An 18427-nucleotide genomic window follows, 5' to 3' on the forward strand; every position below is an offset into this window, starting at 1 on the left:
TTGTGACCTGAGTCTACGACCCCGATCTCCACCCAGAGTTCATGTGGGTTTGAGCTGAAATATAAAAAGGTGAACAAACAGTTATTTAATAAGTAAAGAGTTATACATTAGGTTTAGGTTCAGTGAATTATACAAAGTTTTATGGTTCAGCAGTAGAACCTGATAAAGCTGAGCCAGCTCCATTCACACACTGAAGAAGACCATGATGTGCAGTTGATAGCTCAGAAAAAGCTAGTTAATGGACATTTGAGTTGAGATTACACATTCCCAAGGTCAAGAATGAACTCCCATCCTGAAATATGTTTGATGTAGAAATGGAAAGTTAATTCTTGGAAACAGTAATTGACGAAACAATAAGGTCCACCACGAAGTCCATTAGCTGCTCTGGACCTTTCAATGGTATCACATGAGCCTCCCAGCAGATGTCGTTTGCCTTGTGATGAAACTGTTTTGTCGACTACTGTCCTCAAAGTCAAGAATTAGCTTTAAATCTCAGTCCTACGCGGATGGTCCTTAAGTCCTTAAAATGCTCAGAGATATTGGAAATTTGATCATCTGCAATTCCAAGACAACAGGTTGAACCACATCTGCTGAATAAGAATGTGTGGTATGATCAAAAGCTCCAGACCAGCTACTAAATGGACCTTGTAGTGACATTGCATTGCCAACAAATGTTTGACATTGTTAAGAAACAGTGACACCAATACATAGTTTGGTTTGTTTCACATTACATTTATTTTTCACCTTCAATGTCCCACTCATCTTGGTCACAATTCTTAAATAACCTAAGTTACATGATCTTATCAAAACATTTTTTATGTCACATGCTCACTTAAAACAATTATATCAGATTTGACCGATATCATTAACTGCCTCAAAACAAAAGTATAGATTGGTCAGCAGCAGCAGTGACTTTTCTTTATTGACGCTTTGAGGTGTTTATCTAACTCTGATGCCATATAGTGTTGGTGTTGCATCATACTACCTCATTTTTGTGCCCACTGCTTATTTACATGGATCAGGTCACTGAATTTCATCATATACGTACAGGCCAAATTTTGGGTGAGATTTTTGCACGATGAGAATAAAATGTTGCAAATTGCATGAATTTGACGCCGCCACTGACCCTCCAGCATTCCCGGGTCACTGAGTGCATATACATGAAAGAAATTGTTTAGTTTTTCCCCTCCTTTTTCTTTTAATCTGTGGGACAAAGCAGTAGCGGATGCGATGTAGGTACACTTGAGCCAGGGCCTATATATAACCTTCAGAGGAGGGGGAGGGGGGCGATGGGTTTCCATATATGGGCATTCATACTACGGGAAAGCACGCGCGCACAGATAACACATTCTCTCTCACGAGCGCGCTCACTTTCTGTTTCTTAAACGATTTCTTCTGCTATTTTCTTTTTGTTTTGTCGTTAAAGCCTGTCTTAAACATCGATTATTGTATTGCAACCTTATCAGAAACCTAAAGGCTCTTACGTCGATACCTCCATTCATGAATGGAAAGCTCCACCTCCACATGCGTATGCGTCATGATGTTTGTACACATCCCGCCCGCCCCTCCCGGCTGATCAAAACCGCAAACAAGCACACCCGAACGGTTTATTTCATCAGCGACCACGGCAACAGCACTTCTGTCTTTTTTCTCCGGTGTCCTGTGAGCTTTATCAACAACAAGACATTGAAGGTAATTACCCTTTGTGTTTCAGTGATACAATGAAACATCTTAGCCACATGTTTTAAAAAAGATGAACTTCCTCCGATGTAACGCCTACTTGTCGTAGACTGATGCAATCCTCCCTCGTGTTGTCACTTGTGTTGGCGCACTCGTTTTTGAAAAGAACATAACATTACATTGTGTTTGTTTTAGTGATTTAAAATATAATAAGATTAAAATGTTTCTATCCACGCAAAATTTAGAGTTTAATGACGGTGATGACATTTCGTTAGGCGGTTTAATATTGTCATTTGAGCGGGTGAATCAGCCGGTGTAACTTAGCTATTAAATTAGCCATTGAATTGTGTACACGGAAAACCTAAAACATATCAGAAACGAGAAATGTAATTGTGGGACACGTTTAAGTGGTCTTGTCATTTTTAAACACACGGTTGAACGCTTTTCCGCGTTTTGAGCAGCGGGTTTTCATTCATTGTTTTGATCTGGCCAGTACTCCCCGCTAAGTTAATAGGGTGTGGGAATGGTTGTAATGATGCTTTCAATGACCCCCCCCAAAAGCGCAGAATTTCCAACAATCCACATAATTATCCCTAAACAAAATAACGTGTTTAGCGGTTATTTTATTGATTTAATAAAGCGACACATAACTGCTTTGTAACTGAAAAGACTGGCACGATAAAATTACACAACATTAACTTTTAAACTAACTCGTTTTCCGATACATTCATTAGAATTGTAACACTTAACAACTACTCGTATAACATATCAATTAAGTTACCGAGACATGTCATGTCATTGCTGGCTCTTAATAGTGCATGCACAAGTAAAACACCAGAAAATAATGCCGTCCAAACCCATCTGTGCCGCTTTCTCGCGTAATTTTTGTGTATACATCCGGGAATTACGATGTTTCTTAATTCTTTGAAGGCAACACTAACGTTAGCACCACGCGAGAGCCGACTGAGCCACGTAGCTAGCTTGGTGTCTCAGTCACTGACACATTGATAATCATCGAAATGGACAGCTGAACATCGCCCAGTATGGTAAGTAAGGTTATTTGAAGTGTCGATAAATTTTCACTTTTACACGAGCCTCGATTGCAAACATCCGCGAGTGCCATCATCAAAGTGAACCATCCCGTCCTTCCGGGTTAATGTTCACTACCATGCATGTGTTGTTGCATCAGCCGGTTTATAGACACTCCACAATTTAAAAACAAATGCTGTGAAATTACTGTGATGGTGTTAGTTAAAACAAGAGTAGAGAGTCGGGATGGGTAGTGATGTCCAAACGTGCTCATCAGTGGTCAGGTGGTTTGATGGGGTGGAGTAGAGAGGTTGTTGGACTAAGCAGGTAGCTACATGCCACGTTACTTTCCTAAATGTAGGCTGAGCATCATAGTTAAGTAATTACCAGCAAAAGACAAAACTAACGCTAAATGAGAGGCTGAACTTGTCGAGTCAAAACGTTAAGTCCTGATGTATCATTTCTAGAGCTGTGCATGCTGGCTTGTCATTGCTGCAACTCCTTATTATTGACAAGTCACAGTACAAGGCCTTTATCTTATATTTTTTGCACACTTGAATATGCTGCACAACTCTCTGCTGATTTACTGGTGCACTCTGAGAATATGAGAGCAAATACAAGTACTCAGTTGCCAGTTTCTTAGGTAAACCTAGGTTAAAAAATATAATGCAGTCTAATACAACAGCCCTGCAATAAATCCTACCTTCATAAAAGTTATATTGCCCAGTTTTTATAGGCGTTTATTCAGCTTAATTTTGGAGGAGTGAATTTCATTGCGTTACACCGAGAGGCATTTCTAATATTTTGTCCACCTGATTTACATCACCGAGGGTAAATATTAGAATTACCTCTGAGTTTAAAAAAAAAAACTGAAAGCTATAACCCTCATAAAATTGCATTGGACTAAATGTACATGGTAAACTGGCAACTGTAAAAAACAAAAAAAAAACAAAAAACAAAAACAAACAAAAAAAATATTAAAAGTCAATGGTTGTACTGCAGTTGTGACTTTAATTGAGCAATCCCACTTATTCTGACAATTTCACCAGAAACAAAATTAAAAAGGAATATTATGTGTGTTTCATAGCATGCACTACATAGTAAAAGGCTATTCTTAAGACCCGCAGTCTATGTACACTACATTCCTGCACCTGCCGTCATCTATTGAAGATTCTGCCCTTAAAAGCAAAATGTTTGACGTGTAGGAGGAGGCCCGTTGTACTGCATCTGTTACATCCTCTTGAATATTCCCACCTCTTGGAATTACTGAGCGGGATTACTGACCGTTTGTGCTTAATCATGTCTAATAAGTTATTTCTAGTGAAATGGCACAAAGTGAAGGAATTGTGTGTGACTGTGTCATAACAGGAAGGGTGTGCATTGCATCACACCTCAAGTGTGCCCACATTTAAAATGTTATTGGCACATTGGCACATCAAGTCAAGATGTTGAGATTTACGGTTAATGAATGTATATTGTGTTGAGATTTTCTCACTGCTTGTAGTGTTTGCAAAGTGGGAGAAAGTGTCATTTATGTCAACACAGTATCTAAATATAGTTGAGAGGGAGAAATGAGATGGAAGGCTGCTGTTAAGCTTTTCTCCATACATCTTTTCTGACCGGTGCAACTTGCTAACCATGCTTGACATGCGTAGGTGTCCAGCTGACTGGTTATCTTTCCTTATAATGCATACATTTAACTTCTGTTCTCGCGGCCTCTAATGTTAATAGCGTTGGCGTTGATCATGGGAGAGTGAGCAGATTCTTAGTTTGTCACATTCCATTTCACAGCAAGAGCAGTTTTTGGCAGGAGCGGTGGTGTCCGGCCAGGTGACTTAAAGGGTCGTTCAGTTCAATCTCAGTGGTCGGTCCGTCACGCGCATACAGCCTTTATGCTACACCGCAGTGTACCTTACACATATAAACATATATTCCTGGCTTAAAAGATGTACTGTTCCATTACTTCAAACACCTGGAAAACCATTGTTTGTGTGTGTGAGTGGGTGATGCTTGAAGAATGGTTCACTGACTCTGTACAGCCAGGCATGATGCAGTGTACCTTACAGGGTTATGCAAGGTCACATTTACTCTTTGCAGTGGACGTTTAGCCTGGCGGGGTACTGAGCATGTTTGTTTATCCGCTGGCCCCACAAATGACGGTTCCGCTGTTTTCACTAGGATTATTATTATTATTATTATTATTATTATTATTATTATTATTAGAGATAGATGGATAAAGGATTTTTAATAAATCTAATCTTTAAACTTTAGTTCCATGCACACTTTAAAAAGAAGAAACAATAACTAGGAAAAGATTTAGTGTGGGCAAATTTACATATTTACACCAGTATTGTGTCTATACAGGAAAATATTTCATGTGTACTGTGAATATGGCAAAATATTTGAATGCCTGCAATGTGGCCAGTCAAATCACCCTTTTTTAAAGGAAGAGTTTCAGTTCCTACTGTTAAAACAAAAGCTGAAGCACCAGACATATAAAAAAAAATCACTCACTTTATTATGTTGGAATAATTTAGATTCATGTTTTTCTTGTGTACCTTAATTTGAGAACATTTATCGCTGGTCTGCTCATATAACCAGAGACCTGCGTTGTTGTTATTGTTGTTGTAAACAACAGTGGCAGTCAAAACAAAGCCATGCGTTGTTTATATGGATAAAACGAGGAGCAGCAAGAAACTATAATGAGGTTAGCAGGTTTGTTACTTCTCCAAATAATCCTCTTAGAGTCCATGGCAGCAGTTGCAGCAATGTTAAGTCAAGTAACAGGACCATTTATCCCTGAAGCCAGTTGTAACCGGAGCACTGTTGGCCCGAGTCTCGTTGGTCATAGTCCTGCAACATTTATTCTGTTCCATTTTCAAAAAACTTGAACATGGTCTAGTTGTGTTGTGGCTGAAGGAAGCAAGCCAAAGCTAACCACTCCCCAGTGAAAGTCATTTGTGTTTAACAGGAACAGAAAATGGCTGCAGTAAGCGCACCTGTCTTTTCTTGTTTGTGTGTGTGTGTGTGTGTGTGTGTGTGTTATGTAGTGGAGCTTGAAGACGGCGCATTTGTGAGCCACACCTCCATGCAACCTGGCATAAATCTGCCCCACTTGCACAAACGGGCACCCTCGTGAAAAGCACAAGGAAAAGATTAGCATCTAGAGTGACGTAACGGAGGCATCGGCGGAGGTTAAGGTGCTTCTAGCATCTTAATGAGACCACCCTTAAGTGAGGTCATACAGTAATCAGGTCTGCATATTTTTGTAACCTGAGGGTGGGAACTGTGTCAGTATTGCATTCATGAAAGAAACGCTTTCTTTGAAAGGAAAATCCCAAAACACTTCCCAACAACTGAGGTTTTTTTTTGTTTGTTTGTTTTTGTTGGATTGATCTTCAGTTATGAATTAAATTGTCCCAAAGTTAAGTTCTCTGGGAGTTTAGCAGCTTTACAGTTTCGATTAAGCGCTTTTGTCCTGCTTAGTGAAGGTATGTACAGTGCTGCGGCGAACCCCTGAGGAGATCACAGCCAACTGGGCACAGTAGTTTGGTAATAAATGTTTATTAACACAACATTGACACCCTCAGATCTCAGTTCCTGGTGTGCGAGTTGAAAATGCTACTGGAATGTCGCACCAAGTGGGGAGCGGCAGCGTATCCACCATGTACCAGTTTCCCATCAGTCTTCAGAAGGCTGAATGTTTATTATTGCGGTTGTCTGTTGCTCTCCGTGTTGTTTTTATGTCATTGTTTGACAGTGTTTGTCTTTTTTCTCTCTCAACACTTAACTGTACTAGGCAGGATATTCGCTTTTGAAATAGTAAGACTAGAAGTGCTTTGATAAGTGGGTTATATTGTTTTAATGGTATTAATAGAATATTGTCATTGTACTCAAACCTTGTGAGGGCTTGTATCCTGTGTGCTATGAAAAAGAACAGACCATATTTAGGCTATAACATAATCTACAGCAAGGAAAGACTTTTTTTTTTTCTTCAACATACTCTGTGACCTGAATACAAGCCGGTCAGTAACCCAAAATGATGTCTGACCACTTTATGTTTTGCATATGGCTCTGTGCCGCATGCTTTGGTCTTTTGATTATTCTTTATTATTTAAAAAGTTGTTTAAAAATGTCAAGTGTATCCACAGTTTTCCTAAATGCCACAGTATCCTCCTCTGAATCATCCTCTCATCTCTTACAGCTCATTTCAACCCAAAAAAAAGACTCTAAAAGGCAAAAAGAGTAGTGTTGCTTTTGGCACCCTTTTCTCCCCTCAATCTTCAGTTTCACACATGTAATGAGCATGAAAGGAGATTTTCTCCCCCCCCACCCCCCTTAAGCTCTACCAACCCCTGATCCACAAAGACAGTCACACTCGCACGTCCACACAGTCACTGGTCTATGTTGCCGGTTAGTGTTTCATTTCTTCTCTTTGCAGCCTGACCTGCGAGGTGACTGATAGGCCTGAAATGTGCGCCTGCCTTCTCAGCAAGTCACACCACGGAGTCGGGTGTCATTACATCAATGGCGTTGTCTTTGACGTCGCTGGGCCCTTCCCAAAACCCATACTTTAAGCCTCTTGTTGGAAAAATTGCAAAGCTGACCTTTTCCACTGAATCTCAAGACAAACACGACTTCATGTTCGGCTAAATTTAGGGAATTGTTAGACACTGAATGTATTTCTCATAGTGTAATATAACAAAAAAAAAGACAAGTGGATGTCTTTAAATTGGTCACTAAAAGGCTGATTCTTATGCAGTTTCCCTTTTCAAGACAGAAGTTATTTTATGATGCACACCCATAAGTTAACCATTGTCACGGTCTGTTTTCCAAACTGTCAATGGTTAGTCACGACAGTGATAGTAGATGTAGTAATTATAAACATGCTGTAGTATTTGCAGATAAGATAAACTTGCCTTGCCCTTGACTTGAGAAGCACGGCCTTGCTTCGACTTGCATGTACAAACCTGTAACATTGTTACGACAGATAAACTTGTTTGTTAAACAAACATTTCATTTCAAGTAGTTGCGCTGTTTTACTGAAATAAAGACTGTTGCCACAGCACAAGACACTGTGAACATGTGAAGTAAGATAACACTTGGTACACTGAGACATTTTGACTAATACAAATGTTGGATTGCTGCTGACAGACTTTCATACACACACACACACACACACACACACACACACACACCTGATGTGCAAAGCTTTGGTCTCAGTGTTGCACTGTGGCTCTTCACAGGCATCTGAAAGTCTAAAAGTTAGGAAGTCACCTTTCTTTAGTAACGTTTTTAGCCATTAAAAATTGTATTCCATGAAATACAGCATGACAAGTCTTGGGGATCCATGCCTCCTGCTTCCTGTCAGAGGAAATTATTTACTTTTTATATACATACAGATACTGTTCTGTAAATGGGGTTCAACAATGAGTAAATTGGAAGTAATCTTCTGCCCATTCATGAACTGTCTTTGGTAAGTTATCATTAGTAAAATTAGGTTTAGGGTATATAGAGAAGCATAAAAATCTTCTGTATTTTCATATGGTGTTCTTATCCAGACAGCTGCATGACAGAACACATCGCTTCAAATCCTTTGTTCAGCATTTCATCAAGGTGGCGTGAACTGACAGGCCTAACCTGTTAAAGCACCATACTTTCTCTCTCCACAACCAACAGCTTGGAGTTTAAGTATTTGGAGGGAAAAAAAACAACCCTAAGTCTTTAATGGCACAAATCCATGTGGTTTAATATCAGCCTATTACTTCAAATGACTTACAGTAAATGTAAGTCATCAACATTTTTTTGTGGGGTGTGCTTGAATTCTTCTAGCGTTTGTTGTACATGGCCAAAAAGATACCAAAAAAGGCCAACCTGTGACGCACATTACATAGCAGCATTGTTTTGATACACACACTTGTGTCATTTCCCTCAATTTTTAAGTGGCATTCGATTAGTGATTTACGGTATGTCAAGCCCCTCCGTGTGTGTTGCTACATCTGACTGCCTCCAAAGACAAACAGAAAGTAACTGTATCTGTCCTGTTCAGATGTGCTGTGCAAACTGTCCTTGGCCTGTTATGAACTGCTCTTGGTGTGTGTGTGTGTGTGTGTGTGTATGTGTTTTGCAGAAACCAGCGTAATCATTATCATTCAACCTTTCCTGAACTTGACAGGCCCCTCACTGCTGACATAAAATTTGTTTTTTTTTAAATGATCAATAATGAATGAGATGATAATCAGTGTAACTATATACTGCCAAATTATTTCTTTGTGTAAGAAACGCATTATTTTAGTTTAAAGACAGGCCAAAGGATTTTGTTAGAATTAGTTCTTGTAATGGGGAAAAAATGCACCTTTTACAGTATAGTTACGGTAAAACTTGGCTTTTAAGAACTTTGTGATGTACATTCAAGTCATTAAAGAACTACAATAGCATTTCAATCTCAAGGGTTATAGTAGGTTATTTTACATTTTATTGTAGTTTTTACACAGAGTAGGGGTCAGTTTTTTACATATGCAGCATATTTGACTATATATCAACCTCCTCCCGGTGCAGCTGGTTCACCTTATCGAGCTGCTGGTTCACGCTGTCCTCTTTCTCCCTTGCTGATATTAGCTTGCAGAATTGCATCGTCCCCTCACAGCCTCTTACTTTCCCAGGCTTCTCTCTGTCAGTCTATCTGCTGAAAAAACAAAACACAAGTAGTAGAGTGCGCTCTTTCACAGTGAGGGAGTGGTGAGGAATTGGACAAGGTGTTCTTTTGTTTTTATATGGGCGTGCACTACATTAAGTTTATTTGTCAAGGCAAAATTAAGATTAGATTTAAGCCTTGTAGGGCAGCGTTGGGTTTTCTTTTGTCTTCAGGAGGTCTCTCTGTGCCCCACTGTGTCTTATGATGTTTTACTAAGCTGAAAGCGGTTGAGGTATGAATTCCTGGAAGTTGCGTAACTGGTATCTAAACGAGCTCTAGTGTAGCAAAGTGTGTCTTTAAGTGTCTCTCCAAACCTGCTGACTGACTTATTATCTCTTTCTGCTGAAGAGAAGGATAATATTTCCAACATCTCCGGTGTTACCCATGCTCACCTGAAATACATGTACATCCCATTGAGACATTGCACGCAATATTAAACTATACAAACAACCTACAAAGTTGTCAGGTTTATTTGTATTGCCCAGTGTGACTCAGTTGGGTGAGAAGATATCATTGTTCTCAGGTTTCATGCATTTCTCTGATTTTTTTTTTTTTCCCCTTAAACTAACTGTAGTTTGAGCACCTTTTCTGGAAAGAAAGGATGCTATAATCCCACAGCACTGTGCCAAACAGAGCTGTGAGAAGTGTAAGCTTTGGCAGTTTGTGAATAGTACCTTGTTTTGAGCTCTTGTTTTTGTATTGTGTTTCCTCACAGGTCCTAATCTGCTGCTGTAAAACACTTTGACCACAGACCTGCTGCTTCCTGTTCTGTCTGCTCGAGTGACTGTTGCCTAAGTGAACACACCTACGCTGAAGGACCAATAATAAACAAGCCTTTCCCATCTGCCCCAAGTTGTTCTACGCTGTCCAGTCACACGTGTTCTGCTTAAGCTGTGTCAATCACACACACCCACACTAGAAGGATTTAAAACACATAGCCTGGTTCAGCGCCCACACACAGTCACAGCAAATATGGCCAGCAAGCTGTCCAACTTTGGAAAGACCCTGCTGCGTCGCCGGGCATTAGACTGCTCTGGTGAAGAGACCAGATTCGCACGCTGCCTGTCCACCCTGGACCTCATCGCCTTGGGGGTGGGCTCCACACTCGGCGCCGGCGTCTACGTCCTCGCTGGCGAGGTCGCACGAGAGAAGGCGGGACCCGCTATCGTCCTCTGCTTCCTCATCGCCGCGCTGTCCTCCATGTTGGCCGGCCTGTGCTACGCTGAATTCGGCGCCCGTGTCCCCAAGACAGGCTCCGCGTACCTGTACAGCTACGTGACAGTCGGAGAGATCTGGGCCTTCATCACAGGATGGAACCTCATCCTCTCCTATGTGATAGGTGAGTTTAATTTTTAAGGACGCTTAAATCCTAAGTAAGAATGTAGGAAACAATGCAAAGTATGGGTCATTTCCTTTCTCCACATTGTCAACTTATCTCTGTTTCTATCTTTTTTAAGGTACGGCGAGTGTGGCGAGGGCGTGGAGCTCAACCTTTGACAACTTGGTAGAACAGAAGATCTCTGGCTTCTTTAAAGCCTCCATGGCAATGAAGGTACCAGGGCAAGTGCTGGCAGAGTACCCCGACCTGTTCGCCCTCATTCTGGTCCTGCTGCTCACTGGTGAGTTGGTGAAGAGGAATCTTCCATCAGATAACATATTATTACTACACAACTTGTTACTTTTTTTTAGATGTTCCCTAATGTTTGCTTTTTTTATTGAAACAAATGGAACTATCTGAAAAAGCAACATAAAGAATAGTTTTTTTAATGGGCATGTGATTGTAATTGTTGTAAAAGCAACCTATTTAAACTAAATGAAATACTGTCTCATTTAAAATAAGGCCATCAGTAGCCATTGTTAGCATTGCATTAAAACCTTGCATAACAGCCAGAACAGGTGTCACACTAATATTGCAGCTTGTGTGGGATGGCATGCCAGGAGCAGTGTGAAGGAAAGAAATAATTATTGGTGTCACTGACTGATGGTATGTTGGAAGCGATGAAGTACGAACACATCCACCCACGTACCAGGACATGCTGTTATTGGTGATGAAGTATGAATATCTCTCCTCTCCCTTCTCTCTCTTCCTGTACTTTCTGCCTTCAGGACTTCTGGCCTTTGGCGTGAGTGAGTCAGCGTTGGTGAATAAGATCTTCACAGGCATTAACCTGGTGGTCCTGGGTTTCGTTATCATCTCTGGCTTCGTTAAAGGGGATTCGGCCAACTGGAACCTCAAAGAGGAAGACTACATCAGCTTCATAAACCAAACCAACAGCAGCAGGCCTTACAAGTCAGTATTGGGCTCATAGTTTTACTGTTTCATTTGTGTTTGTTTGTTATTTTTGACGTTTGTTTAAACTAACCGTGCGTCTCTCTTCTTCTGCCACTCAGAGTTGAGGAGGAATTTGGTGTTGGTGGTTTTTCTCCATTTGGCCTCACTGGTGTCATGTCTGGTGCCGCCACCTGCTTCTACGCCTTTGTGGGTTTCGACTGCATCGCAACAACAAGTGAGTGGTTTTAATTTCACTTTCATGATAAGCTGGAAGAACAAATAAACAGTTGATAGACTGCACAATGATCCCTTGTGTTCTGTTTATTTGTTATATTAGAAATATAAATGCTTACTTAAGGGATTGATGCAGTTATGCCTTCTCCTTGACATGGGAACTGTTCTTGTTGACCCAGCGCCCTTATGGTCACAAATGTTTGGATAGCATGCACAAGAGTGGAAACACCTTTTGATAAGGTTTCACTCCATATTACATAAGAAATGTGTAAATATCTCGGATCTCTGGCTGTTACTATACATCATTTTTTCACGACGCAGGGCTGACGGAACACCTGTTTCCTGTATTTTTAAGGGTCATGTTATGTAACTTTGAGCAAACCTCAGACCTCATTCAGGTGCAAAGACGTCATTTACTGATCTTGCAACATTCTCACCTTTTGTTTTCGTTGACATCCTCAGGTGAAGAAGCCAAGAATCCCATGCGTTCCATACCTGTAGGCATCGTGGCCTCGCTGCTGATCTGCTTCTTCGCCTACTTTGGCGTGTCTGCTGCTCTGACCATGATGATGCCATATTACCAGCTCAACACCCAGAGTCCTCTGCCCGAGGCCTTCACCTATGTGGGCTGGGCTCCTGCCAGATACATCGTGGCCGTGGGCTCTCTCTGTGCTCTGTCCACCAGGTAAGAAAAGAAAAATAAATTTGTTTCCTCATCACCCATTTTTCTTTATATAACACTGTAAAGTTTGAAGTATGATGCTAACTAATGATCTTCTCTCAGCCTCCTGGGCTCTATGTTTCCCATGCCCCGCGTTATCTACGCCATGGCGGAGGACGGGCTGCTGTTCCGTGTTCTGTCCAGGATGAACCCTCGTACCAAGACTCCTCTCCTGGCTACCATCGCTTCTGGCATCGTTGCTTGTAAGCTCACCGAAACCTGTTGTGTTTTTGTGTTTGTCTGTATTTACATATCCAACTTGTCTTTTTTTTCTTTTGTCCATCGCCTCGGGTCGCCAGGCTCTTTGCTGTGTCTATCCTATACTGTCAAGTCAGTCGAGAGATAGTCTGCCAAGGTCACAACTAGGACTCTTGTCTAAGCTCTGTCTAGCAGTTTGTCAGTTGGCGATCAATATCACATTAATTTTAAGAAAAGTCTGCAAAAACAGATAATAAGATGAGGGTTTTTTTTGTCAATGCTCATATTGTTACCAGTTTAAGCTGTTAAAGCTTTTCTCTTTCTAAGTGAGTTACAGTTGAATTATTTAAAGAAATCTGGTCTCACTTCTCCTTACAGCTCTAATGGCCTTCCTGTTCGACCTGGCAGCTCTGGTTGACCTCATGTCCATTGGAACTCTGTTGGCATATTCATTAGTGGCCATTTGTGTTCTCATCCTCAGGTAAGCACCTTCTATTCTTTAACAGCATAGTCTCAAAGTCTTTTTTTTGAAGTTGTGATCATGTGTTAATTACACTGTAGCAGCTGCCGTACCCATAAAGCCAGTAAAAAAAAAAAAAGCATAATTATTATATCATAATCTGTGAACAGCTAAAGTACATGGGTCACAAAAGCTGCACAAACTGGCTCTCAGTGGCTGTGGCCTCATTCTCATGTTGGACCTAAAACAGTTTAGCTGTAAGTAATCTTTTTTTTTTTTTTACTCACTCTAACACATTCCTTCCTTCCCTCTGCAGGTACCAGCCAGGCAGCCTGACTTCGTCCAGCCAGACAGAGAAGCTGGTGGAGCTGGTGGAAGGGGAGAAGGTGGCTGTAAGTGGAGGGGACAGCGGTGACGAATACGGGATGGAGACGGAGGAGAGGCCGCTCCGAGAGGCCTTCACTGCCAAGCTGCTCTTCTGCCCGAGTGGAAAGACCCCAACACAGACGTCTGGGAACATTGTCTACGCAACCACCGCTATTATTTGTAAGTGTAAAAATAGCATTTGCTGTTGCCTAATGTGTGTTTCTAAAGCAGAAATAGCACAAATGTACAGTAATCTTGCTGCAACCGGTTTAACTAACGTTCTCTCCTCCTTCTCCTCTCTCTCTCTGCAGCTGTTCTTATGGTTATACTGTGTGTCATACTGGCCAACAATCTCCCGCAGCTTCTATCTGGGAATGCAGCCGTAGTGGTGCCCTGTGTCATTTTGACTCTGCTCTGTAGCGTCTGCGTCATCATCATCTGGAGGCAGCCTGAGAGCAAAGAGGCTCTCACTTTCAAGGTAGCTATCAAACCCTGAGAACGCAGCCTGTGCGTCACAGAAAGGAGATTTCTATTTTGTTTTTGTCTATCAAGTGCTTTGTTTTGGAAGACTGTTTTGGCAGCTGAGCGGCTAAGATACCCGCTTCTTAATGTACAATGTCACTTATGCACATGTTGTTCTCTCATTCTCTCACTGTGTGGTACCTAGAGCAGATTCATGTCAATTTTAAAATCTAGCTATGCTGAATTTTTCCCCTATCACCCAATTTTCTGTCCTCTCAAGGTCCCTCTGCTCCCCTGGTTGCCCCTGTTCAGTGTTTTCGTCAACATCTACCTCATGATGCAGCTGGACCTGGGTACATGGTGCCGCTTCACCGTCTGGATGATTATCGGTACGTTTGAACATTTCTAATTCCGTTTCTGTTCATTTCTCATGCGACATATTCACCTAACTGTTTTATAACTTCCTGTTGCCTCTCTTCTGCCCCTCCAGGTTTCGCCATCTACTTCTTCTATGGTATTAGGAACAGCAGTGAAGCTGCCAACAGGTTAAACACTCGCAAATATGAGCCCGCGCTGCAGCCCAAGAGCCCGATTTACAAAGGCGCTCCCGATGACAGCGATGTGGAAGCGGGCAGCAGCCCCTGATACAGACTGACGTAGACCTGGGGAGTGTTGCAGAGCATCTACACTCATTCTGGCAGCTAAATGCTGCAGTGTAGGCAGACTGGAACGCAGCCCTGGGCTTACAGGGAGGAGAGGCAAGAAAACGCCACACACATCTTACCTCTGAGTCGGAAGCTGATTAACTTGATTGCTAGACACTGTGACAGAGCCACATTCTGGCCCATGTGTCTGTTTTAATCTGTCTCTCTGTTTGTACTTAGCCTTAGCCCTCTGGAGATATTTACCTGCCTATAACACATGCTTTGAATGGACCTAACTAACACAGAGAACTGTGGCTCTGACATCAATAATCTGACGCCATTTACTGGGAGAATGTTACACATTAGCTGTTTTCTTCTTTTCTTCCTCTCCGTTATTAGTGCGAGAGGTGAATATGAACCACAATGTGCATCACTAAAAAAAATGATGGCTTGAGCCAGCGAGTTTACGATCGTCAAGACGCTTGGATCAGTGAGCTAGACCATCAGTTATCTGACACCGTTTACTGGAAGAATGTTACACGTTAGCTGTTTTCTTCTTTTTCTTCCTCTTTGTTATTAGTGCTAGAGGTGAATATGAACCGCAATGTGCATCACTAAAAATGATGGCTTGAGCCAGCGAGTTTACGATTGTCGAGACCCTCGGATCAGTGAGCTAGACTTCAAACTGTACAGCAAAGATGATGTTTTTATAGTCAGAGAACACCAACAACGTGACAGATGAAGAAATTCAGTTTCTTCTAATGAATCACTTTCAATAGAGTTAACACGTCTAGTTTATTGGTCCTTGTTTGTTGCACCAGCCTGTTTGTTGCGTCTGCTGTGTGTGTAAACAGGGTAGCACTGAAGCTGTGGGGCTTACAGTCTCAGTCAGGGCCTCAGTGCAGTTAGTTCAGTAGCACATAGTCGATGTTGATGTCATCTACTCTGTGTCTGAGGTTGAAGTACAAGCTTTATAGATGGAATGATTTTTTTAACACACTATTACCCTTGAGCCCCTCCACTCCCAGAAAGCAGCCGTACAGTATGTGTACATATTTAAAATGGTATGAAATGAGTTGCTTATCATAAATAACCCATGTTGTCTAGCATATACACTGTGTTGAAATGGTATTTGCCAGCATTTTGTGGCCTTTTGTTTCACACTAAACCACAACTGGTTTACTGCAGAACTGCTGTTATAGATCACAGAAAACTGCTAATTTCTAAATAAAAGGGTTTTTTTTTGAACTGATAAGCCACAAAACACGGTCACCTAAAAGGTTTTAGAAAACATTTTATCAGCCAAATGGTGTGACAAACATCTTTCGACCTACAAAGGGCCTCATAGTTCCAAAATTGAAACAAGAACAACATGGCAAATGTAGAAGTTAAGAGATTTCATTCTCTCTGGTATTTATTGAAGTGTTATTGCAAACGGACCAAAATAAAATCCAAAACAAACTTGCATATACTGTAGAGCTGCAACGATTAGTCAATTAATCATCTTTTTTTTTTTTAAAGCAAAAACGCAAAAAATTTGAGGATTTCAAGCTTTTTTTCTGTGTCATACATAACCGTAAACTGAATATCCTGACCAGATAAAACAAGAAATTTGAAGATGTCACCATGAGCTCAAAGAAATTAGAATGGACCTTTTTCACTATTTTTGGACATATTATATAAAGAAATGATTTAATTGAGAAAATAAATGGCACAGTTATCTATAATGAAAACAATCATTAGTTGCAGCCCTAATATACTCTCTGCAAGTTAACATGGAAATATTTGTAACAGTTATAAAACATCTCATACACTGTAGTTAATTTATTTCCCGTTTTGTTTACTGTCTGTCTTGAAACACTTTACATGGCTGTACCCAGATATTTTTTGCAGATCTGAGGAGGTTGATAGATTTGTTGATAAGTGAGCATTTTGGCCGGAAGAAGAAGGTTTAAAAATTATATACACAACAAATAGTTTCTAACTGACATTTATCCTCCTCTGTCAGATCCACATTAGTATCTGGGACCCGGGAGCTGGGGGTCTGTGTCTCAACAAGGGTCTGTCTTTCATCACCGTTAATATCTTCACCTTTTTTTTTTGTTGTTGTTACTTCCTTGGTGGAAAATCTTTTTTTAGTTTCAATTGAAACTTCTTCTTGGCAGCTTTGTCTGTTGAGCGCCCATCACTTTTATTTTATCCAACTTTATTTTATTTTTACTACTTTATTTACTCTTTCTAATAGAACTGTTAATATTTAAATGTGTATAGTATTGTTTGGGATAGCTTTCTTTTTTGCCATTTCATATCATTGTCAGTTAATTAATATCTTTTTTTATAGAGGTTAGTGTATTTTAATCGTTACATGTACAGTCTTTAGTTTGCTGATCTTTTTTTTGTCTACCTTGTTTCTTTTACATCTTTGTGTTTGTTTGTTTGTTTTGGTTGCAAATGTCTTGCATCAACAAATTATTTCAATCGTCGTCCCTTTCTGACCAAATGAACGTGCTTTTGGAAACTTTCCAAAACAAAGAATGACCACTGAAAGTTGGTCTCTAAATTGTGTAATTGTTTTAAAATGCATTTACCCCAAACCTCTGGAGTCGAGATGATAACTTATTGTTAATAGCATTTTTTTGTTGTTGTTCTAGTAAAGTGCTTTACTGTAGATTGTACAGTATTCGTGTAAAACTGTCTTATTTGTATAATGATGTAAATTATACAAATGTACTTTCTTTAAAATATGACCTTAAGTATAATTGTGGTAAGAGATGGTCTGTAAATTCCACTTGAAGGCATTTCATTTGACACTTGATGCTGCTGAATTTTAAATTAGAAAGCCTATTGCCCCCTTTTTCCAGATAAAATGATCCTGGGGGATTCAATATTGAAGCATTTCTGCATAAATTCACTGTTTTTTCCCAGAAAATGCTCTCCCGTTAAACATGTCAGAAGTTGACATATCTCCCAAAAGGTTGTGGAAAAGGGGTGTAAGGGTAGATTTTGGATTCAGCCAGTGTTTTCTAGATGATGTTAATCTATAAACTGGTGCCTAAAGAACCATCCTTCTGCCTGAGAAAGGCACCTGGGCTGTTAAAGCAAAGGAGTCCGGCAAGCTACAGTCACAGATCAAACTGTAATCTGAGGGTCAAGATAACTTGGCCTTAAACTCTTCACTCAGAGCATTAGTGTTTCCTTTCTTTCCTGAGGAAGGGTTAATTAATCATTAAAAGTTTATGTGATGTGACACAGTCTTCTTCATACCCAGCCCTTGTGCCTTTCAGAAAAAAAACTACTATCATTACCCCTCTGAACGCTGTCTCATGAACAGCAATGATCTATTTTTGTCTTTTTGTGTTTTATATACTGTACATATGGCTGTCATGTATAAAATGAGCTGTATTTTCAATGTTTTTTTTTTTTAAATAAAATGATTCATGCTTATGTCAGATTGAGAGAGCCTGTTTTTGATCACCTTCCATTTTTGAAAGAAGACATTTTATTAGCATGAGCTGTTGAAGCCACCTTTTCCCGGTTTTTCCATGTGTCACTGCTGACTCATTCGACTATGTTCAACAATATTGTCTGTAAGCTACACTATGAGTTTAGCCTTGAGCTATTTCACTAACCTCTGACATATATCCAGCAGCAACAGGCCTAAAGAAAA

General features: G+C 40.5%; 1 protein-coding gene across 2 annotated transcripts; it reads left to right on the forward strand.

Moving 5' to 3' along the window:
* The first annotated feature begins 1567 nt into the window (after positions 1-1567).
* On the forward strand, positions 1568-18209 carry slc7a3a (solute carrier family 7 member 3a). 2 transcript variants are annotated; one of them, XM_042431352.1, is made up of 12 exons: positions 1568-1692; positions 10119-10742; positions 10861-11022; positions 11510-11693; positions 11795-11910; positions 12372-12594; positions 12694-12833; positions 13207-13309; positions 13605-13834; positions 13966-14132; positions 14397-14505; positions 14607-18209. In XM_042431352.1, the coding sequence occupies exons 2-12, from the start codon at positions 10376-10378 to the stop codon at positions 14759-14761; spliced, it is 1956 nt and encodes a 651-aa protein (XP_042287286.1). In that variant the 5' UTR covers positions 1568-1692; positions 10119-10375; the 3' UTR covers positions 14762-18209. The 2 variants fall into 2 exon arrangements, with proteins under 2 accessions (XP_042287286.1, XP_042287287.1); XM_042431353.1 differs by lacking the exon at positions 1568-1692 and adding an exon at positions 2606-2726.
* Positions 18210-18427: the final 218 nt, after the last annotated feature.

This window comes from Thunnus maccoyii, chromosome 13 (genome assembly GCF_910596095.1).
Source record: "Thunnus maccoyii chromosome 13, fThuMac1.1, whole genome shotgun sequence".
Lineage (NCBI taxonomy): Eukaryota > Metazoa > Chordata > Actinopteri > Scombriformes > Scombridae > Thunnus > Thunnus maccoyii.

Bases quoted from the DNA above. Each gene is read 5' to 3' on its own strand.
- slc7a3a (XM_042431352.1), top strand. From the start codon at position 10,376: ATGGCCAGCAAGCTGTCCAACTTTGGAAAGACCCTGCTGCGTCGCCGG. The intron at 10,743-10,860 runs GTGAGTTTAATT...ATCTTTTTTAAG, and splicing joins CATCCTCTCCTATGTGATAG to GTACGGCGAGTGTGGCGAGG. The intron at 13,835-13,965 runs GTAAGTGTAAAA...CTCTCTCTGCAG, and splicing joins CGCAACCACCGCTATTATTT to CTGTTCTTATGGTTATACTG.